This window comes from Xenopus tropicalis, chromosome 2, assembly GCF_000004195.4.
Source record: "Xenopus tropicalis strain Nigerian chromosome 2, UCB_Xtro_10.0, whole genome shotgun sequence".
Taxonomy (NCBI): domain Eukaryota; kingdom Metazoa; phylum Chordata; class Amphibia; order Anura; family Pipidae; genus Xenopus; species Xenopus tropicalis.
Window position 1 is genome coordinate 70,133,213 of NC_030678.2, and position 25,743 is coordinate 70,158,955.

The window sequence follows — 25,743 nt, forward strand, 5'->3', positions numbered from 1 at the left end:
TATCATTTTATCACCATTTCAAGCTTTGTAACTGAACATGCAGGTATGCTATTATAACTCAGGTTTTAGTGTGTTAACCTGCTGGACTAAGTCCAGCATTTTTCCACTAGATCTTACAACATTGTGGTGTGCTCAAATAAGTTTGTGTGAGAACAACACTTTTCTGACCCACACACATCTCTGTGCACACTTTTTAAAACTGTATGCGCACAGAGATGTAGGTGGATTTTTTACTCACACAGCCAAGACGAAATTAGAGGGAACATTGGTCAGAATACTTTTTCTCACATAAAATTCTTTGCATGCACCACAATGTTACATGCACATTTGTGATAATTTCTGTGCACAAAAAATATATTAGGAAAAACTTTGACCAGCTTTTAATACCCAAAACACAATGGGGTGTAGTACCTGCAATATTTTACCAGCTCAGACACAACTGGGTTTTGGCCCTCTAAGAAAATTTAATAGCTTGGTGATAAAGCGGTAAATTCTAAGAGGCAAATTTATTAAAGTGTGAAATTGCTAAAATTCCACAGCTCTCTTCATTCCGATGGGGTTTTAAAATATATATTCATCATTGGGTGAATTCTCACTTTCAACCATTGATAAATACACCTCTAAAAATCAAAAAAGAAATTCATATAGTGAGTGGGGGAATTTTACTGTGGTGAGCTCTAATTTGATAAATATGTCCCACAGTATAAAAAAAATGAACAGAATAGCCCTGCTATTATTAGATATGGTAAGCAATCATTGGTCATGCAACCAAGGCCAACCCCCCCCCCCCAAATTAATGTCTTAAATTTATTAAAGTTTAATGGATTAATATCTACATTTCCTTTACCTTTCCAAGTGCTATATAGCACATGGTGTATGGAATAGAAATATATCTTGATGTGTAAGCCTAAACAAACTCCACTGTATTGGGAATATTCAGATCCCATGTGTATGAGATGCAAGATAAACAATGGATCAACATATGATGTGAGCGCATCAATTTATGAATCAGTACTGGACTGTGGTCACTAATAAACAGTAACACTGGTTGTTTCCCGCAGGAGTTGGTTTGTAGACTATTTTCTAATAGCAGTGTACTTACACTGGTCTAGTTTCTTGTTTATTATGCTATGAAAATACTAATTATGCATTGGAGGGCACCATTTCCTCCATAAATGACCAAATAATTGGAATTTATTAATAAAAATGTGCACTTTGATCAAATTTACATAGGAGCACAAGGGAACCAAGACAACTCTCAGAGTATAAGGGAAGACTGGTTACAATCACATGTGAAAAGGGCTTGCCTTTTGAAAAAGCCAAGGGTAAAATGCACATCAGGACAGTCTTCACTGTTTTTACAAATGCAGAGTTTTTAATTGTGAACTGGTATTTTAGTGTGTCTATTTTTAAGCTTGTTCCATTTTTTCCTGCTTGATCTCCTAACTTGTATCTGTTTTCTTTCCGAGGTCCTTGGAGTTTGCAGTTTTGTTTTTTAGCCTTTCATGAATTTAGCTTAGGCAAGGTAAAAATTGAGACCGAAGCCCCTAGGCTCCTGCCTTCTCCCTCTTTGCGGTGTTCCCTGTGATTAGATAGCCCCAATGTCAGAGAGCTGTTTTCATTGGGAATATCTCCACCATCTTCTCATTTCCCATTTCTAACCAAGGTAGTACTTGTCTAAAGTGGTTCACCCATTTTTTTTAGTGTAAAATTATTGTAGCACTGCTACTTTAATTAGTGATTAATTTAAAAGCACTAGTCACTTTATTATGTTTTAGCCCCTTTGGGCAGTTGTGAGCATTACTAAACATTAATTTACCACATTAGCACTGGTACTTGGTCAGTTTAGGAAATATTTTTTAAAAATATCATTATCTTGTTAGAGTAAATAAGGAAAGGGGTTATCTGATTCTCTCTTTTTCAAGTAATTCTTATTGTTTAAAGGCTCTTTGGGAAATTATTGTTGTTAAATAAGTGTGAGAGTTGTGGTACCACTTTTCCTTTTCCCTACCCATGTGTAAAGTTAACCTTAAGAATATATAATATAACCTGGATACTGGCTTATAAACACAAATACTGAAAATGAATGTACAATGTTGCCACTTGCAGCAAATTTGCTCTGTGACAAGTCTTGCATACCTATTTACATCTACGGTTTCACATGCAAACTGAGGAGGCAACAGCCCCAGAAGCAGTACTGGAAATTGTCTTTTATTGCCCTTTGTGAACACAGGCACTCCAAGGAATTATTAAAATCTTATATAATTCAATGAAACTGTAGCGGTTAACACCAGCATCAATAGAAGTATGATTGATTAGTTTTACAGACAATTTGGTATGAATATAGTATGGTATTTTTAAAAATACAAGGGCATTCCAAGGAAAGTAAAATACTGTATATAAGTGCAACTGATGTGGTAATACTAACTACATAAAAAAACAAGATTTTCTGGATGTATTATGTGGAGGTGCATACATTTTAAAAAATCTGTCTGAATAATGTATGCACTTGCATAGAATATATTACTAACTAGAAAGTAGAGCTCTTACTAACCTTGGAATTAATAAATTATATCCTGACCCCCGAGGCGGGGCACTAAAGCACTAATAAAAAAAGAAACCAAATGGATTTTTTATTTACACACTAGACAACCGGAAGGACTAAATTATGACTATGACGTTTCTTGTTATGTCTGATCATTAATGTTATCTAATAGATTTATTTGTATACAGTTTATTATTATTCTACACAATCTACTTGTTGTATATATAAGCACTTGTTGTATATATAGACATTGTTCATTTATGTACTTACCCTTTGTTCTTTAATTTATTATAGACTCAGATTAGCACTATGTGTACTTTACAAACACTAGGCCTATGTTTACACATTAAATGCCCCTTTTTCCTTTTACTTTGCTCCTGTAATTACCAATTAATTACACAGCTTTTACAATTGGTATGAACGAATTATTCTAAATTATATGTCTTTAATGATTGGTCTGTACAGCTGCTTTGTGATTGGTTAGTTGTGACCTTAAATATTCCATGCTTGTAAGATGTTATCCAGCCGATGATTAAGTGCCCAGATTGGCACGAAATGCGTAAGACATAGCATTTATGTGTATTCTTCAATAAAATACTTTTGATCTTACTTTAATATTTGAGCTTCAATTCCTTACTGGATTTCCGGAGTGCCTGCCTATCTCATCTATGTGCTTCCTGTTGATGGCTCCACCCACTTTTTCTAACCTTGGACCACAGTTATAGAGTAAAATCCGCTGTGCAAGGTTTGGGTACCCTGGTTTTAATAATGTCTGAATGGCAGCAATTCAAATTTCCCCACTGAAAGTCAACAAGTGACATCTGGTGGGAGGTTGGTGGCTCCGCCCCCTTCTTTCTAACCTGGAACTGCAGTTACCCAGTGACTAACACTGCAAAGTTTAGGGACCCTAGCATTAATAGTTAAAGAAAAAAATAGCTTGCTTGTTTGTGGCTTAAAATCTGATTGGCTGTTGGTGGCTCCGTCCACTTTTTCTAACCTTGAACCGCAGTTACCCTGCAAAGTTTGGGGACCTTGGTGTTATTACTGTGAAATTGGCAGCAAGTCAATAGGTAAAATCTGATTGGCTGTTCACAGCTCTGCCCACTTTTGGGCATCCAACAATCATATTTTCATTTAGGCTGACCCCATGACTATGTGATTCAAGTTTGGGGAGTGCAGCCTCAAAGCTGTAAGATTTTTGAATCATTAAATTTTCATTCAGGCTGACCCCATGACTATGTGATTCAAGTTTGGGGAGTGGAGCCTCAAAGCTGTAAGATTGGCAGCAGTTTCAATATCCCCATAAAAGTCAATGGGTGAAATTTGATTGGCTGTTGTTGGCCCCTCCCACTTTGGGGTCATTCAGCAAAAGTCGCTGTTACTCAAGTTTGGGGGGTGTAGATTCAAAGCTGTAAGTGTGGCAGCAGTTTGAAAATCTTCCCTGTCAAAGTCAATGGGAAAATTGGGGTGTTCGGAGCGGCGTCACAAAAAGATGGGGGTGGGATCGCTTAGAAAAGCATAAGCAACCTGCTCCGCTAGGGTGAAGAAGTGTGGATAGTTTGGGTGTTGTACCCCATAAACTGTAGGAGGAGTAGAATTTAGAAAATGGGGGGCGCTAAGAAGAAGCCAAAGTCCAAGAACAGTATGTTGGGGTTTTCAACCCAACACAATAAAAGATGAGTGTGTGGCAGAACACACACTTTCTTTCACTCATAAATGAAAGTAAATGAAGATATAACTGCACATGGGAGCATTTTTTATGTTATTGTCTTTTACCTTCTGTGAACATACCTTTGTTAATTTTTTGTGGGGTTGCAGACTTCCGTGATGATACAATACGAGCCCCTTGGTGAGCAATGGAAGAGGAGTGAAGCTGACCTGTGTTTTTCGTCTCATCTCCTTCTTCTGAAATTAGATCTGGAGCAGAATAGGGTTGAGAACAAATAATACTGGTATAAAAGTCATTGTCAAAAAAAAATTTGATACCAGCACTTTCCTACTTTTTTAATTTATGCAGAGAATTAAGGAATGTGACCAACAATTTAAAGGGGATGTTCACCTCCAGACAATAGTCTGAATTTGAATAGCCCCTGTGAGAAAAAAACATTTTTGTAATTTATTATTATTATTTAAAACAACTGTCTGATCAGTGCTGTTATCGGGCTCTTTACTCTGCTGTCTCCTCTGTTTGCTGAAGGGATAGCTGACTCCAGCTTGCTTTCTGCCCAAAACAGTTGACACTGAACTGGATAATACACATGACTTCCCTCTTCTGCTTCATTTGCATTTCACTGATCTGATTGAATGAATTTTGCCAGCCAATGGTAACAAAGATGCAAATAAAACAGGAGAGGGAAGGCATGTGCAATAACCAGTCAAATGTGAATTTTTTTTTCCTGCCTGCCAAGTCCTCCTCTGGGAAATCCTCTGAGAGCAGCCTACTTAGATAGCAGAGAGCTAATGCCCAGAGCTTAGCAGCACTGATCCTGGCCTATCTTTAAAACTACACATTTGAAATAAAAAAGATGCTTTACAAAAATGTTTTCCCCCACAGGGCCTGTTCAAATTTAGACCAGTCTGAAGGTGAACATCCCCTTTAAGTGCAAATAAAGGGACTGGTTGTATTGCTGTTTCAGAGGTAGGCAAACAGTTTTCTGAAGTAAACTGGAGCCAGCTTCAGCTTTTTTCTTTTTTGCCTTCTACTCAGCAGTTATTCTGGGGCTGACTCCCCAGGTACTTTTATGTCAAACTTAAATTAGGAAGAATTAATAAGGCTGGTATGACCTACATGTGTCTTTTTTTTAACAAAATATTTAACTTCTAGCTAGTAATGGGTAGCAATATACATTTTCTAGAAACTGGCAGTCACTTGTCAGAAATTATACCTCTCCACTTACCATCATCATCTTCATCGTCATCTGCTGCATTTATTACAACAGGTGGGTGGGTGGGACTTGGTATATTTTCATTAGCCTCAATCTTCTTTACGCCACGGAGCTGTGGTGTGGGGGCCACTGAAAGCTTGCCTTGGGGCAGTGAGAGCTGGGGAGTAGGTGGCTCCACTGTAGACGGTTCAGGGTTTGGTAAGTTAGCTGTGACAAAACAGATAATTGAAATGGAAATGGATGAATTGAAGTGAGAGAAGAAAAAAATAGCTTGCTTGTTTGTGGCTTAAGACATTACCGGAACTTTAGCAGTGTAACATGAATATATATTAATACATCTAAAAAAAAAAAACACTTTAAAAGGAGAAGGAAAGTAATTTTACTGCCAATAGATTAGTGCCACCTAGAATACTATATTTATTCTGCAGAAAGGTATACTATACCCGAGTAAAGAGCCCTAAAAGTTTCCTCCTTTTGTTTAAGATAGTAGCTGCCATTTTGGTTTCTGTAGCTTCCTTGCTGCAGCTCTAGAGGCTGGTAGCATAGATCACACATTCTGATGGGAGGGGGAGTGAATTTTTCTGAATTCTTATGGAAAGGGGAGAGGGAGAGAGAAGAGAGCTGGGCAGACTCCTGCCCCAGAATGAAGGATTTTTCTGAGAGAGGAAGTCTGAAGAACATGTTTACACAAAATTCAAGAAATCCTGTGTTTCTTTTGATAGAGGACACAGTGTAGCTTTCCTGTGAGTGCTTATGGCTGTATTTACATAGATCTTTCTGATAAAGCTTACTTAGATTTTAAAGGAGAATGAAAGGTAAAAACTTACTAAAACTTATCACAATATAGTATAAAATAAAAATTATCATTCTAAGAATAAGCTGTAAATTATATTGTTATAGACAGTGCTTAGTGATGTCATGAGTTATAACTGTGTTTAGTGACGTCATTTCTGCCACATAATTCACTGAAACCTATGTATTATAATAAATAACATTAGAAGTCATGAAACTTCTAGATACTTTGCAGTCAGTGCCAGGCCAAGCAACCTGGTTGGCTTGGCCCACACCAACCAGCCCCCCCCCCCCCCCTGTGTGTGAGCGCATGCACAAACGAAAGGGTCCGGAACTAGAGGTAGGTTAAAAAAGAAGTAACTGCCTGGTGCCCCTCCAGCTTTGCACCCTAGGCAGGTGCCTCTTCTGCCTACCCCTATTTGCCTTGTATGTTTTAAGAATGTACTTTATGCAGCACAAAATCCACTTTTTCAAAGTGTACAGAAAAAAAGTGAAATGCTGCACCTTGAAAGGTAAAAAATAAAAATGTTTTATTTAGTACAGATACTGCAGACCTAAACTTCTTAGACACCTTAAAGGAATACGGTCACGGGAAATCATGTTTTCGTCATAATGCATCAGTCAACAGAGCTTCTCTAGCGAAATTCTTTTAAAATTCACATGGGGCAAGCCATGTGACTTGTGCTCTGATAAACGTCAGTCACATTTTACTGCTACTCTGCAAGTTGGAGTGATGTCATTCCCTAACTTCCCCCCCCAGCAACAATGGGAAGGTAGCAAGACAGCAGCTCCCTGAAACCTGCATTACTAAAAGTTGTAGACATTAGAATAGCAACCAATAGTAAAAAAGTCTGGTTCATGACTCCTGAGTAGGAGTAGAAGAAACAATAGGTTATCTGAAAGCAGTTCCATTGTCCAGTGTTAGCTCTTTCTGAAAGTTCAGAATCAGGCACAAGGACCCAAGATGGTTGCCTACATACCAATATTACAAAAACACATTTGTTGGTTCAAGGATAACATTTTAAATGGTAGAATGATCTGCAATGTAAAAGAGTGTAATTTACAAATAAAAAGTACACCATAAAAACCATCACAAAATCCCTTTAAGGTGCATGCAATGAAACAAATGTATAAGCAAATCTAGCTCTAAACAAATCATTGAGTTAAAAATTTATCAGGTAAAGACACAATATAAATAAACATCTATTACTTACACTTGCTTGGAGGCATAAAAACACCATCCACAAAACGACCCTTGGTGTGGTGAAAAGCACAATTCCCTTTCTGACAACCGGAGAGCTGGTTTTCCCAATAACAAGGTATCTCACTGCGCTTTTTCTGCAAATAGTATAAAAATTAACTGAAAGTGCTTATATTTAAACTTCTAAAATAGTGCTTATATTTAAACTTCTAAAATACTTCTACAGAGAAAAAGGAAATCAGTTTTAAAATTCTGAATTATTTGATTAAAATAGAGAGTCTATGGGAGACAGTCTTTCCGTAATTTGGAGCTTTCTGGATAATGGGTTTCCGGATAAGGGATCCCATACATATATACATATATATATATATATATATATATATATATATATACATATATATATATATACATATATATATATATATATATATATATATATATATATATATATATATATATATATATATATATATATATATTATATATATTATATATATATAATATATATATATAATATATAATATATATATATAATATATATATATATATATATATATATAGAAGTCCAAGCAACAGGCACTCACGTCTAATAGAGTCACAGATCGCCTGGGTGCAGTATTTAGAGCTGTAGTATAGAGAGCAAAAATGGAAGAATGCCGCACTCACAGGGCTTAGTGTAGAAAAATAGAGTAGTTTATTCAAACAAAAACCTGACGTTTCGGCTGGAACCTCAGCCTTTCTCAAAGTGAACATACACACAAGAAGCCCCCTGATAAGCAAAATGTGGCGCCAAAATTAGACCAATGACGTCACTCTGTTACAGGCCAGCACCCACCCCCCAACTGCCAGTGTAAACTAAACAATGTAACAATAAAAGTGAATATATGGATAAGTATAGTACAAGCAGTAGAGTCAACAATCGCTAGAACAAAATCAAGAAAAGGCACATAAAGAGGAAAAGAATGTGTGGAAAATAAAAATAAAAGTACATAAAGAACGGAGGAAATAAAGGATTCATAATAAAAGGGAAAGGGTGACACATACGCTGAGAGCTATATTTTTTTATTCTTTTGGCTACCTGCTAACTTACAGCTTACAACACTGAAATTACGTTTTCTTCATACCTAAAACATAATACTGATGTTTAATTACCTTCAACCTAATACTTTAAAGCTATACTAACTGGCTTTGTAAAAAACAAGTTTAAAAGAGGGGTTACTTAACTAGATCAACTTAGTAGCTTATGAACATCATTTAATAGTAAAGGTTTTAGTCCTGCAAGATAGACGCTGACAGTGGCCATAATCATCATATCAATGAAACAGGTATGGAACCTGTTATCCAGAATGCTCAGGACCAGGGTTTTCCAGATAAGGAGTCTTTCCATAATTTGGATCTTTGAAAAAGTCCATGAAAAAGTAATTTAAACATTAAATAAACCCTATAGGATTGTTTTACCTCTAGTAAGGATTAATTATATCTTACCTGGAATCAAGTACAATGAACTGTTTTATAATTTCAGAATAAAAGGAAACCATTTTGTAAAAATGTGAATTACAGGTATGGGATCCATTATCCGGAAACCTGTCATCCAGAAAGTTCCAAATTATGTAATGCCCGTCTCCCAAAGAAGTAAAAAATTCTAATTTTTGAAAATGTTTTCCTTTTTCTCTGTAATAATAAAACAATACCTTGTACTTGATCCTAACTAAGATATAATCAATCCTTATTGGAGGCAAAACAATCCTATTGGGTTTATTCAATAACTGAATTATTTTTTAGCAGACAGAAGGTATGGAGATCCAAATTACGGAAAGATCCCTTATCCGGAAAACCCCAGGTCCAAAGCATTCTGGATAATAGGTCCCATACCTGTATTTGATTACAATGGAGTCTATCGGTGATGGCCTTCCCATAATTCTGAACTTTTTGGCAATAAAATAGCAAGCAAATAGTGTAGGAACCAAGAAAACTGTAATTGGGGTATGTGCAAAAAGTTGGACACCCTTGTCTACTCTACTTGGGCAGTAGTACAGTTTTTGCAAACCCTAATTAACCCTAATTACTCCATTAGGCCTTAACAACCATTAGGAGTGAGTTACCTGTTAAAAACTGAAGAATTCTGGGCTGTCATTCAGCAACTATATGGGCCTCTAAGCAATTTAGTAAGAATCTAATTAAGCTAGATGATGCCTACAAATCATGGGAAGCCTATAAAACGACTGCAATATGCTTCCAGCTCATTGGAGGATGGCTCCTCCAACAGGACAATGATTCTTAACATACCTCAAAAGCCACCATTAGCTACTTGAAGAAAAGCAAGTTAAAAGTTTTGAAATAGCCCGCACAATCCCTTAACCTAAACATTACTTAAAATCTATGGGTAAATCTGAAATATGGAAGATGACCCAAGAAGATATTAGAATAAAAAGGGATCTGCAGAGACTAGTGGAGAAAAATCCCTGCAACAAGAATTTAAAGACACTAAACTGAGCACAAAAATTGTTTACAAGCTGTAACCTGTAAGTGTTAGTAAACAATGACTTACTAAGGAATCCAATCTTTTGCACATTCCACAAGGATAATTTTTTTTTAGGTTTTATTGTTTCAAAGTTTGTAAAACATAATGGGCCCGATTCACTAAAGTCCGAAATAAGGAGTGCTATTTATAGCATGCGTTAAAAATCTTATCACTTCTTATTTTTCGCTCGATTCACTAAAAGGACACTTGTCATAATTAAGAAGCGATGTTCTTGGCGTTATTTATCTTGCGACTACATATTTTCAAGCAACGTGCTGCGTAATATGTTGTGCGCTGCGTAATATATTGCTTGAAAATATGTAGTCGCAAGATAAATAACGCCAAGAACATCTCTTCTTAATTATGACAAGTGTCCTTTTAGTGAATCGAGCGAAAAATAAGAAGTGATAAGATTTTTAACGCATGCTATAAATAGCACTCCTTATTTCGGACTTTAGTGAATCGGGCCCAATGTGCACTAATACGTTTGATATGTTTTTAACACACTGTTTTTGGTCTTTTAACTGTTTAAACCACACTCACAAAAACAACACTTAGGGGCACATTTATTAATGCACGATCTGTCCGATTCAGAATTTTTCTTACGGAGTGTATTTCCTGCGACAATTTTGTACCTTGCGACAAAATCGTATTGAAGCGCCGAGTACGAAAGTTTTGGATTCATTCAAGGTTCGTTAATGTGACTTTCCTTGGGCCAGGTTGGTGCTCCGGGGGCCATTGATTGCTATGGGAGGCTTCCAAAATAGTGCACAGAAGGATGAAATCGGGGAAAGGTTTTCCCGCTGTTTACAATCGTTCGGTACGAAAATGTTGTGACTTTCAGAGCACCAATACGATATTATCGTGACTATTTGGATTTTTTCATAAGCATTTTTGTGATATTTGCTTTCTTCAGAAATTATCGTATCCAATCCGAATTTTACCCATTTCGGGATTCAAACTCGTGATTTGATGAATGTGCCCCAAAGTTTCCCTCAAAAACAAAACAAACAAAAAAACTGCACTTATACATTTGGTTGTACACCTACATCAATTTCCATGTGCCGAAACTTGCAGATTTGTCGAAAGCATCGTCCTTCTTGCCATAATGTACATACAGTTTCACTCCCGACAGCAGCTTCACAGTGCCGAAATGGACAGCTGTCACCCTTTTCAAAAACAAATGTATATTTACAAATTAATTACTATGTGTTCTCAAAGGGGGGGGGGGGGGTGGCATCTAATCCCAGACTTCAAAAACCTCAAAATATGACCATGCATATTGGGTTAGTTTAGTTTGCCAGAGTAAGCAGAGTAAGATAGAGCATGAAGCCAGAATTCTGAAGCACATTCTAGCCTATGTTTATACTGCCTCCTTTAGTTCCCTAAGAACCAAATATCACTTGAGAAAGGGCATACTTTTGTCCTGTAACGTTTGATCCTATGTTTTGTTTCCAGAGGACTATAAAAAAATTGGGAACAGCACACTTCTGAACTTGAGGTATTACTGTTGTTGCCTCTGAATTGGAAACATGTATTTGCCAGCATTAATACCTTTATCCCTTCCACCATTGTTTCTTAAAGACCTGAGAACCAAACATGCCAGCCAAGTGTATGTAAATGTAAACAAAGAACATACTTTTTAAAGCACCAATCACCACAAAGGTTCTTGGTTTGGTAGAATAAAGCAAAGTATTCTGTCAATATTATACTAACATTGTACAACGATGTCTTATTTGGAATGGAAATGTTGGCTTGCTTCAGTAACAGGCAGAACAAGCATATCCTAATGACAGGGCTTTAACCCTTTAACTGCCAGCCGCTTTGGAGAAAAGTGGCCAGACCGTGTCTGAACATTGTGTTTTTTTCACTTTAGGGGCCTTTCCTAGAAAGTATCTTATATATATATATATAGGGTTTTTTTGGGACAACCTAAGCTTTCAAAATATGCTAGAATTTGTATAATACCACTTCTGTAACAAGATATAGGCTTCTAAATGTCAAAATAAAGCAAAATAATATTTTCCATAATATAAACATCATAAATATGAATGCCAGGGGTCCACTAAACAGTTTGATACTCAATGTGCATAGATTTACCTAAGTATATGGCAAAATCAACACATTTACTGCATTTTATAGGGGAGGAAAAGCTACAAAAAAAACCCCCCAAAAAAAAGTTTACCCAGGAAAACCATATATTTGTGGAAAGTACACATTCCCGAATCTAAAAAGGGTACCCATGTCTTTCTACTCTAAACTACCAAGCCGCAAAAGTTTTCCTAAAATTGATGTTGATGAGATTTCCAACCAAAAACCACCTCAAAGCTTTTACTTTGCATCATCCTACCTTCAACATACTATTAGGTACCAAATAAACATCCTAATTAATTATCCCAGGGGTCCACTAAACAATTTGATGCCCAATATGCATAGGTTTACCTAAGTATATGGAATGTAGGGGCCCCAGGGTGAAGATACCCCATACGATCTATCATTTCTGTAATTTCAGCTATTGCAAAATCAACACATTTACTGAATTTTATGTGGGGTAAAGCTATAAAAAAAAAGTCCATTCACCCCAGAAAACCATATATTTTTGGAAAGTACACATTCCCCCGAATCTAAAATGGGTACCCATATCTTTTTACTTCATAGTACCAAGCCGCAAAGCTTTTCTAAAATTGGAGATTTTGACAAAACTTCTGAAAATCACCTCAAAACTTCCACTTTGCAACATTTTTTCTCTCACAGGTCATTAGGTCACCATATAAAACACCCTAAATATGAACACCAGGGGTCTACCAAAGGGTTTGATGTCCAATATACATAGGTTTATGAAATTAAATGGAACTTAAAGATCGCAAAATATACCTTCTGCATTTCATGGCTTACATTTACCTAATTCATAAGCACACGGGCAGTTTTGTGTGTGGTAAAAAAGGCAAAAATGTAGGGTGACCCCTGAAAACCATATATTTTCGGAAAGTAGGCATTCAAACAAATCCAACATGAGGGTAAAGACGCCTTTCTATGCCAAAGTACCAATCTGCAAAGGTTTCCTACATTTAGTATTTTTTATACTATTTTTTATCCCCTAAAAAACATTGCAATTTGTCGCATTTATCTCAAATAACTTTGTACATACAACAGCAAATCACCCTAAATATGCCAGAGGTCCACTGATCAGTGTGATGTCCAATGTGCATAGATATGTAGGTAAAGACACCTTTCTACAACAAAGTAGCAATCTGCAAAGCTGTTCTAAAGTTAGCAATTTGCCAAATTTATCTTGCAAATTTTCTTACATACAAACATAAATCACCCCAAAAATGAACACCAGAGGTCTACTGAACAGTTTGATGCCCAATATGCATTGATATACCAAAGTATACATTCTGACACAGGTAAGGACATCTTTCTACACCAAAAAACAAAGCTTTCTTAATTTAGCGGTTTTGATGAAATTTCTGAAAATCCCCTAAAAATTTTGCAAATTGTCATATTTATCTCACACAAGTTTTTACATACAATGGCAAATCACCCCAAATATGAACGCCAGAGGTCTACTGAACAGTGTAATGCCCAATATACATAGATATACCAAAGTACTAAGTACTCTATGCTCACTAATCATTAATGAACAAGTTAAAAAGTAAAGGACCAAGGACTGACCCCTGCGATACTCCACCATCCACACTGGTCCAATTAGAAAATGTTCCATTTACCACCACTCTTTGTAATCTATCCTTTAGCCAGTTCTCTATCCAATTACAAATATTATGTTCTAGGCCAATATTCCTTAATTTGATCATTAACCTTCTGTGTGGTACAAATGCTTTAGAAAAGTCCAAGTAGATGACATCAACTGCCATTCCAGCATCGAGGTTCCTACTCACCTCCTCATAAAAGGCGACTAAATTAGTCTTGCAAGATCTGTTACGCATAAAACCATGCTGACACGAACTTATAATATTGTGAACTGCAATGTATTCAAGTACCCTATCCCTTATTACCCCTTCCAAAAGTTTTCCTACTACCGCTGTCAGACTAACAGGCCTATAGTTTTCAGGCTGAGAACGGGATCCCTTTTTAAATAACGGCACCACATTAGCAATCCACCAGTCTCTCGCACCATGCCAGACCTCAACGAATCCTGAAAAATTAAGTGAATAGGCTTAGCAATCACAGCGCTCAGCTCATTTAATACCCTGGGATGAATCCCTGGACCTTTGTTTACCTTTACATGTTCAAGTCTCTTTTGAATTTCACCCATGCGTCAGTAGCTAAATTACTAGAACTGGGCGTATTAAAAGGGAAGCCTTCATTAGCTGGCTCCTCAGATGTATAGACAGAAGAAAACTAAGCATTCAAAATTTCTGCTCTCATCAACCAACTTACCCCCCTGTGATAATAAGGTTCCCACCCCTTCTTGCTTCATTTTTTTAATATTCACATAATTAAATATTAATTTTGGATTATTTTTACTCCTAGCTGCATTATCGATTTTCCATCTCTATTTTAGCTTGCCTGATAGCTTTTTTGCATGCTTTATTTGCTTCCTTGTACCTGATGAAAGTTTCTGCTGTCCCAGCTATTTTGAATGCTTTAAAAGCATGTTTTGCTTTGTGATGCCTCTCCTTGCTTACAAGGGGAATATACTGTTGTGTATACCTGCAAAGCAATGTTTTAAAGATGTTCCATTTTCCTTCTGTGTCTAACCCTATGAAAAGCCTTTCCCAGTTGCAGAGATCCCCTTATACTGGAAAAGTCTGCACGTCTAAAATCAAGCGTTTTAGTTAATCCCCTATAGAGCTGTCTCTGCAGCATTATCTCAAAGGAGACCATGTTGTGATCACTGTTCCCCAAATGCTCACCCACACAAATGTTAGAGATGAGTTCAGTGTTATTAGTTATTACCATGTCCAAAATAGAGTAATGAATGCCTAGTAGGTTCTTGAACCGCCTGAAATAAAAAGTTGTCCTATAGAATATTTACAAACCTACTAGCTTTTTCTGACTTAGCCACCCCATTACTCCAGTCAATGTCCGGATAATTAAAGTCCCCCATAATAACAACTTGACCCAGTTGTGAAGCCTCCTCCATTTGCAACAGTAGCTGGGTCTCATGCTCCTCATCTATACGGGGTGGTTAATAGCATACACCAGTGATCATTTTCTTTGTGACTTTCTGCCCTACTGAAATTTCTACCCAAAGAGATTCGACATTTCATTGGTAATGTATTTATTACATGGCTTTTAATCTGACTTTACATAAAGACAAACCCCTACACCCTTTTTAATCTCTCTGTCCCTCCTAAAAAGTGTATAACCATTTAAATTCACGGCCCAGTCGCATTTTTCATCCCACCAGGTCTCAGTGATACCAATTAAATCATAATTTTCAATACAGGCAATAGCCTGCAGCTCCCCTAATTTACTCAACAAGGTACGCGCATTAGCCAGCATGCAGCGGAGATTATTACTTCTGATATTTACATTAGCTAACGGAGAATTAGAGCTAAGGTGAAAATTAATTTGTTTCCCTTGTCACAATGGAAGCTCCTTATCTGATAAACTATATGCCCTCCTCACTCCTCCCCCACAACCCTTTGCTAGTCCCACTGCCCCGTCTACACTAGCTTTCCCATAAAACTCTAGCTCACCCACCCCCCTTCTCTAGTTTAAACACTCCTCCAGCCTCTTAACCATTCTCTCCCCTAGCACAGCAGACCCCCCTCCATTGGGGGGTAATCCGTCACGGCTGTATAGATTGTACCCCAAAGAAAAGTCAGCCCAGTGCTCTAGGAACCCAAACCCTTCCTTCCTAGACCAAGACTTTAGCCATGCATTTAGCTCCCGCTGTCTCCCTAAACTTGCACATGGCACTGGCAAAATTTCCGAAAAAAACAACATTGAAGGACCTTTCCTTAAAGGAGAATGCAAGTCAAGATTTAAAAAGCATACTGCCCAATAGTCCTCCTATTGTTTAGTAAAAACGTCACACTTTTGGCTCACCTAATCAAATATTTACTTAGTCACACTTACTTCACATTTTATAGAACAGGCAGCCATCTCTAAAAAGGTATTCTCCCTTCCTTTCCCTCCTTGCTTCACACTGCACATGTGTTTCATTCCCTCCCCCCCCTCCCCTCTGCCAGATCCACTTCTGATTGGCTGGTGGGCATGTGTAGCTCAGAACAGGAGACAGGATCAAGTTAGACACATGCTCAGAGAATAGGAAGGCTGCCGCTGGCAGCCTACAGGAAGGACAGAGATATTTCAGTGATGTTACTGTAGGTCTTCACATTACTGTAGGCCAGCACCATATCTCAGAGGAGCAAGCAGGGATCTGGGAATTTAGATATGCAGTAAGTACTTAAAAAGAATGCCTTTAGACACACTTAATTTATATTAACCTTTCATTGTCCTTTAATCTTAGAGCCTAGATCCCTGAACTCACTCTTTAAGGTCCTCCACCTACCGTTCATTTTGTCGTTAGTACCGATATGTACCAAGACAGCCAGGTCATGCCCAGCCCAGCCCCTCCCAATAATTTGTCAACCTGATCAACCACATGCCGAAACCTGGGCACCAGGCACCAGCAAACTGTTCGGTTGAAGCGATCCGCTTATCTGCCGCTTATTACACTGGGCTGTAATGTGTTCTTATTCTGTTCTGCAGTGTGCTGAGCTATGGCTAATTGCTCAGCTGAAACCAGTAGCTCTAATGTATGTTTGTAACATACAGGCACAAATTGGAAGGCAAGTGTGCACAAAGTGTGGACATTTGCCCTTAAGTACAGAACTAGACAAAATAATGTTTTAGTGCTCCAGAAGGTAGCATGTGAGTTTTTCCTTAAAGAGAGCCAGTGTTCCTTACAGAGGAATTCAGGGATGAAGATTCAGAGGTAAGGTAAAGAGAGACAGAAAGATTTGAGAGAGAGCAGTAGGTGTGAACAGTGTAAAAAAAACGGAGGCTCTAAGAGGAGAGGAGGAGACGACCAGAAACGAGCAGGGAGACCAGTGAAGAAACGTAGTGAAGAGCAGAGAAGCGAAGGGCTTTGATTGTTAGCAAAAGGTTTTTGTACAGGTTGCCTGTTTTGCTTAACAGGTAACCATGCTAGAGATATTACTTGGGGCTAAACAGGTTGTAGAGTTTAAGACTGATTGCAGGGGAGAGATGGGAGTCTGGAAGGCTGGTTAGTAGGAGGTTGCAGTATTCTAAATGGGAAAGGATAAAGGCATGGGTTAATGTTTTAACAGTTACTTGTGAAAGAAAGAGGCTTATCTTTGTAAATATTGTAGAGGCAAAAACAGCAGGTGTTGGCAGTATTATTATGGGTAGAGAAGGAGAGGGGCTGATCAAAGGTAACCCCCAGGCAGCATGCTGAATTAACAATGTTAATGGTCACGCCGTGAATAGTAATGGCGGTTTGAGGGCTAGGTTTGGGTGGGAAGACCATGAACTCTGTTTTAGCTAGGCTGAGTTTGAGGTGGCATTGGTTCATCCCGGAGGAGATAGCTAGGAGGCAGTAAGCAGTCTGGGTTTGAACATCAGTGGTTAGTGAAGGGGTGTCTAAATATATCTGGATGTCATCTGCATATACCGTATACCAGCACTCAAAATGTGCTAAAAAAGGAATCCTCGGCTTATACTTGAGGCAAGAATCCTACCGGCGCAGGTCCCAAGTAATCCGTCAGTGCTCCTTTGTATTCCGGTAGTGCTCATCCGGCAAAGCTCCTCCAAACGACATGTGAGCGGCGAGACTCACGGGGAGACTCGCGCCGAGCCACGCCGCTCGCACCCCCCCTCCCCTGTGGCACGGCTCGGTGCGGCTTGGCTTGGCTCAGCACAGCGCGGCGCTACCCCCCGTGAGTCTCGCCGTGTCCTCATATTGCCTCCTCATATAGAGGAGCTTTGCCTGATACTAAATCTACAAATCTGCAGCATCTGCGAGCTGCTCCCCATTAGTCCCATCGCTACCTCCCCCCGCCCACCTGTGTGTAGTGTGCGTACCCCCCAGGAGTCTCGCCGCGTCCTCATATTGCCTCCTCATATCGAGGATACTAAATCTACAAATCTGCAGCATCGTGTGCCGCTCCCCGTGCGTCCCGTCGCTCGTCGCAACCTTCCCCCGCCCACCTGTGTGTAGTGTACGTACGCCCAAATGTTGTTTGGAGGAGCTTTGCCGGATACTAAAATCTGCATTCAGCTAACAGCTGGGAGCAGGTTCTAGCTACACTCCTAGGGATAAACCATCTGGCAGTTAATCGCCTAATTGTCGGCAGACTCTTACCACATTCCTAGTAATAGTAGTAATAGTTCTTTTATGGAAAGGAATGCGGCTCTATTTATATACCAGTTTTAATTGCCCCCAACTTGTCTTTGCCCCCAACTTTGCAGCACTGATACCACATAGCAATGCCTTGAACCATGCAGCTTTACTGAAGACCAAACATTTTATTCATGTATTCTGTTGCAGGCTTTAATGAGGTCTGCATGCAGTTTGCCTAGTTCAGCTGGTGTTAGAGCTCAATGATGCTGCAGAGCTGCCCTCACATCTAACACCCTATTGAAATTGATGTGTGCAATATCATAGGAATGCCAAGGTTATGCACAGTGCAACATGAAAACGTTATTCCAAGTACCGTATATACTTGAGAATAAACCGATCCGAATATAATATATAACATAATATATTATGTTGGATGCTTATGTTAGGCTTATACTCGAGTCAACAAGTTTTTCCAGTTTTCTTAGGTAAAATTAGGTACCTCGGCTTATATTCGGATCGGCTTATACTCGAGTATATACGGTAAGTGATATTTAAGACCAAACGAAGAGATAAGGTCTCCTAAAGAGAGAGTGGACAGGGAGAACAACAAAGGACTGAGTACAGAACTGTGAGGCACTCCCACATTAAGCTGAACCGGGGAAGAGAATGTTAGCAAAAGCAACAGAGAAGGAGCAGTTATAAACAAAGGAAGATATAGGTCACTGGGTTTGCAGGTAATGTGTTCCCATGCTGACCTGCAGTGTGCTAAGCTCTGCCTAACTGCTTGCTCATTTGAAGCCAGTAACCCTATTCGATATAGGAAACAGGGCCTGCAAACAATATCTTCCTGCGCTAACCTGCCGTGTGCTGCATTCTGCTCACTTGGAACCAGCAGCCCTAAAGGGATATAAGTAAGTGGGGTGTCATGCAATGTGTTCCTATGCTGACCTGCAGTGTGCTAAGCTGGCTAATTTTTTCACCTAAAACCATTAGCCCTGATATAGGTCACTAGGCTTGCTGTGGTTCTGGGTTGGCTAGTGTACCTTGCCAGAAGGCTGTATCTCAGGCCCCTGACAGAGGTATACATTATTATTTGCCATGATATAGAACATGCTGTTTAACACATGCTAGCACTATGGCTCCAATCCCTGTATGTCACTTCTAAAGGCTCCTTTTCTATGTTGCACTACTATGGTTAGGATGCCGCTCTGTTATCTGCCTCACTACCATCTCTCAGAGTAGAGTGCAATTACAGGCACTTGATTGAACTGCAGCAATAATAGCTGCCAGCAATATTAGTGATACTTTATGGTCTCCATGTCTTTTACTATTTTGTAATCTGGGATTTTTCTTCCTATGTATTAAATTGTAAACACATGATTTAGGCACCCTAACTTATTTCACCTATCTCATGCTCCAAAAATTAATTAGTTTGACTGCATAATGAATTGATAAGTAACTTGGAGCTTGGCTAAGTTGTTTTTAACTGATTTTTTATCCATGCCTTGACATGGGTTATTGAATTGAGATCTCATTCTTGTTGACTTGCAATAATGCACTTTTATTTGTATATATTAAGTTTTAATTATAATTGATTAAAAGTTAAGTATTATTGTTAGAGATCAAGCACTAAAACAATTTTCTTTTGAGAGATGTGTTCATATGGTATCCCTTTGAGAATATTGCCCTACATTTCCTCATTTTTGTAGTTTGCTAGCAACTCTTTTATTCTATACTATAGGATTATTTTAATCCTGGTGGACTTTCTTATTCTGGGGCTTCTGCCTGGAGTCTTTATGTTCACTTATAGTAGTTGCATGAACACAGCCTCTCTTCAGTTTTATAGCATTCCTTATTCCAGGTTCCTGTTAGCAAGTTACTCTTACCCAATAGGAGGGTAATAGTAACTGGTGAGTACTGGCATGGAGAGAGTCAAGGGAAAAGGAAAGACTGTTTCATACTTACAATGATCTTTCTTTCCTGTCAGTACTGTGGGCCACCCCTTTTCCGGGAGTTTAGAAGTTGTTACAAAGATACCATTGGGTGGGTGTGGTTGGTCTTTTAAAGATTTGGGGAGTGTCCTTTTAATGGGAGCAAGGAGAGGGACTATCCTGGTGAGTACTGACATGAAGTTTGTCTAGGAAAGGAAGATCACGGTAAGTATAAAACAATCTTACCTTTTTACTCGAAAGCCACACTCAGATGTAAAAAAGTGTTGGGGAGTCACACAAACATGAAAAAAGTTCTTTGGCAGATACAATAACAGAGACACTGGTTTTCTAGACTCCAAGGATCTGTCATATGATTTCATTGTTATGTCAAGAACCAACAGAACATGACAGAAGAGGCAATATATTATATTTATTTATAAAACTATGTTATAGCTACCCAGCATTGGACCATCACCGGACTAGGTCCTGCAATCATAAAATATAATAATCATCATAATAATCATAAAAATGCAAGTTACCTTTGTGCAGGTGGAGTAGAAGTAAAAGTAGCAGTCTTCCCCTTGACTGGACATATTTGTGCAGCTGGGTTCAATGGTAACAGAACTTGAACCTTGTTGGTTGCCAAAAGCTGCTCGTCTTTCCAGCAGCTTGTAAGCATGGAAAAAATATGCAAATGAAAAGCTCTTTAATGCACATTCCATAATATAAATTATAATAACAAACATCACTGTTTGAGCAAAACAAAGGTTAAATAACTATGGTGCCTTTGAGTAATAGTTACAACAGAGGCCTTACCGCACACCCTAGTTCTCCAAATTTGACCGCCCGGTGCACATTGCCAGAGGGATCGGCACCCTCACACCAACCGACAGGAAAACAAAAAGCAAATTGGCACTCAGGGCTAACGGGAAATAATTCCTTGTTAGAAAGTCTTTATTTGCGAAAAATAATTTATTTCGCAAATAAAGACTTTCTAACAAGGAATTATTTCCCGTTAGCCCTGAGTGCCAATTTGCTTTTTGTTTTCCTGGCCTTTGAGTAATAACCTGTTAAATAGAATGTGACAACTTTTGTTTTCTCACCTTCAAAAATGCATTTCTTATATTGATGCAGCATAAGAAAAGATACTGCAGATGACTCTCTCATTAAAGACTAGTCTCTCCCACCAGGAGACAATATCTACATAATGCCTACCAAATTTAATTTGGGAAATCAGATAAGATTAAAAACCTTTGTATCACATACTGTATGCGATTCCTGAGTATGCACTGCATCTGACAAAATAGTCAGCTGTAAAATAAAAATTGCCTCTGAACTCCCCTTTCAAATAAATATGTAAAAGAAAATACAGAAAATGAATAGAATTAGATGCTGGGACCTGGAGTCTGAAGCTATTCCATGTTGGTCCTTGCAATTAGATAAACCCCATCTTCTACCTTTGTTGTGACCATTTCTTTAGCAGAAGTCCATTATGTAGGGGGGTTATCTGTGCACTGGTAATCTAATTATCTACCTGGCAAGGATTAAACATGGAGTAGCTTCAACTTTTCAGTTTGCCGTCATTAGCTCATTTTTATTTTTAAAGGAGAAGGAAAGGCTAATAAAGAGTTATTCTCAAGTTGCAGGCATACCTTCAGTTCTCTCAATAGTGCCCTTAAAGGAACAGTAACACCAAAAAATGAAAGTGTATAAAAATAATTAATATATTATATACTATTGCTCTGCACTAGTAAAAGTTGTGTGTTTTCTTCATAAACACTACTGCAGTTGATATAAATACCCTGCTGTGTAGCCATGGGGGCAGCCATTTAAAATGAAAAAAGGAGAAAAGGCACAGGTTACTAAGCAGATAACAGATAATTAGCAGATTCCCATTGTATTCTACACAGTTTATCTGGTATCTTCTTACGTAACCTGTGCCTTTTCTCCTTTTTTCAATTTAAATGGCTGCCCCCCCATGGCAACACAGCAGCAATTTCTATTAACTATAGTAGTCTTTCTGTAGCAAACACGCAACTTTTACCAGTGCAGGGCAACAGTACATTATATTTTAATTATTTTAAAACATTTTTTATTTTTTAGTGTTACTGTTCCTTTAAGTGTCCCCATATTTCTCCCATTCAGATGATCAGAAGCCTCATAGGAAAAAAAAATGCTGAGCTCTGTAAAGAAAGTTCCCAAAATGCCTTGCTCCTACACCAAGATCAAGACCTGTGTACATGCTCAGTTAGTAAGACTATAAGGAAGCTTCCTGCCGATTGGCTCAAATCACACATTCCTAAGGGAGGGAGTTCTTAGCATTCTTGAGCGAGGGGAGAGAGGAGAGAGCTGCTTGTCTCAGAGGAAAACAAACAGACAAGAAATCCTGTATCTTTAGTGCAGCGTTTCTGTGACTGCTTATGGCTGTATTTACATCAACCTTTCTAATAAAGCTTACTTAGTTTTTACCTTTCCTTCTCCTTTAATAGCCAAAAGGTATGTTCAGCAATGTTTACTGAACTTATGCTGAACAAAGGGTTCACTGCCCCTTTAACTAAATTAAAAACAAAACATTAATGCTTTAAAAAGCACAGTGGAATATTATGTTCGATATCGATGGAATCCATTTTTTTAAATTTTTTTTTAATTTCTGGTGCAACAAGTAAAATTTAAACACATTCAAACGTCCTCAACAATCAAGATAACAGCAGTCATCTAATTTTTATTTAGCCAAATGTGAAACAGTAAAACAAAAAAAAAAAAAGGTACACACAATACTAATTACCTTTGCAGCCTTTCTGAAGCATTTAGTTCACAACTAGTTTCCTGTACTTCCTCCTGTTTGCCGAACGAACCAGTAATTTGGAGAATTAATTTGCAGAAGCAGTGAAGGAATAAAACTGAAGAACAAGGTCTGTTTGCACAGTGAAATATATCACAAAAGGTTTGCAACAGCAGTCCGTTGGTTGATTTTTTTTTTTTTTTTTTCAAACAGCTGGCAGCTAAAAACAATTGCTGCTTGGCAGCTATGCTGTATAGTTACTATGAATGAAAAATAAGTTCGGACCAGCGTCTTGGACAGCCATCCAAAACATAAAAAGAAGGAAAAAACGTGGCTTCTCAAAAGAAAAATATATGTAAATAAATATGTAAAAATTATGAGAGTTCCAATCCAAGCAGTCAGATAATCTTCACCTATAAAAGAAAAAAAAAACTCCCCCTTTCTTAACGATTTGTGGAGGTAGATAAATGTATTATAAGCATTTGCTCATAAATCTTGAAACAGTTCTAACACTATCAACCTCATCATACTATTCAAGTATTAGTGCCCCTAAGCATTTGTTTTAATATTATATTCTATGAAAGTGTGCTGCCAAGGAAAAATTATGGCACCAGAAGATTCAAGCAGAATTAATATAACATGTCATCTTGGGTTCTTCATTCAAACTAGGTGTGCTTCTTTATTCTTTGCTTTTATAAAAAAAATGCAAGTGCTGCAAACCACACCAGGAATAATATCAAAAAGCTCTGGAAACAACAACAATTCCTGATATGTTGGGCTTAATATGCCTACAAGTTCTATGCCACTGATTCTAATTTAATAGTAGAATGCATTATATTACTAAAATACACAAATAATTTCATTTTTTAATGTGTAGTTTAGTAAAAACTGTTGCTCGCTTACCCACCCCTCAAAGCAATATTAAACAGGTACTGGTTATGTCTTTTTAACAATCCATACAAGAGACATAGTTTACTCATTAAAATACAGTAAATTTTATAAGTGTGTTTTCCCTTTGGATAGGTTCCAAAACTGTGCTTTAGGTAGCTGGCATAAGACATTTTTCCTAATTATGATAAAATTGTAAAAAAATTTGCAGGATAAAGCAGGTTTAACAGGCTCACTATCAGAATCTTTTTTTATTAGGGCTTTGTCCACAATAAACAAAGCTAAATAAGAATATCAGACCTCCAGAAATATCTGTATCTGTGCTCCTGATTTGATTTTCCAAGCTAAGAATAATTCAGCCAACTTTTTGTTGGCCACTTAAAATACTATTACTAGTCCCATACTCACATAAAATGTGTCCCTCGATGTCTTTAAACCTAAAAGACAAAATATAGGTTTGCATGGAATTTAAAGCAACAAGAGGTCCTCCTCCATTATCAATGAATTTTGTGGTCAGACTCATTGCACTGCCGCCTAATGGTTAAAAATTTAATGGTGAGCACAACTTTCCCTTGTATGCTATAGTTTATTTCAAAGGCACTCTTTCCTCATGTGAATTTAAAACTGATATAAGTTGACAGGGGTCAGGTCACAAAAACAAAACAAATCCATCTTATGTGAATATTCACATTTAAAATCTGAATTTATATCATGCTCTTTCCTAACTTTCAAAATACATATTTTTTTTCCCAGACAGTGGAAAAACACTGCATAAAGCAGCCTGCATGAGTGCCAAAAATTAATGGTCATTGGTGCAACAGATTTAAAGAAGTTAACTTTTAGTATGTTCTAGCTATACAACATTTCAATTGCTCTTTACTTTTTATAGTTTCAGCATATTTTTTTTTTCCTTCTTCCACTTCTTAAAATGGGGCCACTGATGCCCAGCAACCTGAAAACTATTGCTCTATGAGGCCCCTTACTATTAATATTCCAGTCTCTCACTCAAGTCACTTCCAGGTTGCTAGGGATACTGGCCACTTACAACCAGATAAGCTGATGAAATTCCAACTGGAAATCTACTGAATAAAAAAAAAAACACATCACGGTCTACATTATACTTAGTTAAAGGAGAACTACCCCTTAAGAAACATATCTGGACATTTACTGGGAAAATGGCCCATAAGCCACATATACTTATTTATTTATTTATTGTAAGATCCTCAACACAGCTAGAAACAGTCAAGTGATGGCGCGAGTGACAATTTATCTGACACAACTCTGACAGATCCCAGAACAAGACAGAAGTCTGCAGTGCACGGACAACCAGCATGATTGAATTGCTTGTATCAGGTAAGAAGTGTTAGGTTGAGAAAGCACAATAATAAACAATTTCTCCATACTACATATATCTACATACTTCGGATACATGTTTACATAAATGATAGTTACTCTTTAATTAAGTTATGATGGTGGCCACAGTGAGGACAAGTCGCTCTGGGCCCACGGATTTTAAGGGGGGCCCGACTGTGCTGCACTTAGGGTTACCAGGCCTCCTGCTGTCTGTGTTATGGGGGGGGGAAAGTTCAACGACGCCCTCTTAGCCAGGTAAATGCATACTGCCCAACAGTCTCGCTTTACCCCACAGCCCGCAGTTCCGGATAGTTACTTACACCTCCCGCAAAGCTTAGTAAGCTTCCGCCACCGATCTTTCACAAAATCCCGACGCCACAAGTCTTGTCACGCGAGATTGGCGTCACAACAAGACGAGCGCAATGACGCATCACGTAGCCGCTTGGAGACGCAGCGCAGAGGTGGTGTAATGTTGAGTTGAAAAGCTGCAGTTATGTGGTGATTGGTCTGTTAATCTGTTTTTTCCTCTGCGTGCGCCTCCTGCGATTGTTAAAGAATTAACAAAAG

General features: G+C 38.1%; 1 protein-coding gene across 8 annotated transcripts in view; it reads right to left on the reverse strand.

The window, feature by feature from the left end:
• zc3h11a (zinc finger CCCH-type containing 11A) overlaps positions 1 to 25,674 on the reverse strand; it is a 68,332-nt gene extending 42,658 nt beyond the window's left edge. For 2 of the 8 annotated variants that reach the window (XM_012970664.3, XM_004910686.4), the window contains exons 1-8: positions 25,497 to 25,674; positions 24,232 to 24,260; positions 22,939 to 23,377; positions 20,693 to 20,821; positions 10,994 to 11,113; positions 7,437 to 7,560; positions 5,443 to 5,637; positions 4,337 to 4,462 (exon numbers count right to left, since the gene is read on the reverse strand). In XM_012970664.3, the coding sequence (XP_012826118.1) occupies positions 4,337 to 4,462; positions 5,443 to 5,637; positions 7,437 to 7,560; positions 10,994 to 11,113; positions 20,693 to 20,746 (619 nt within the window). In that variant the 5' untranslated portion in view covers positions 20,747 to 20,821; positions 22,939 to 23,377; positions 24,232 to 24,260; positions 25,497 to 25,674. The other 6 variants (XM_004910688.4, XM_004910684.4, XM_004910682.4 and 3 more) reach the window with 6 other exon arrangements.
• Between the last annotated feature and the right edge of the window lie 69 nt (positions 25,675 to 25,743).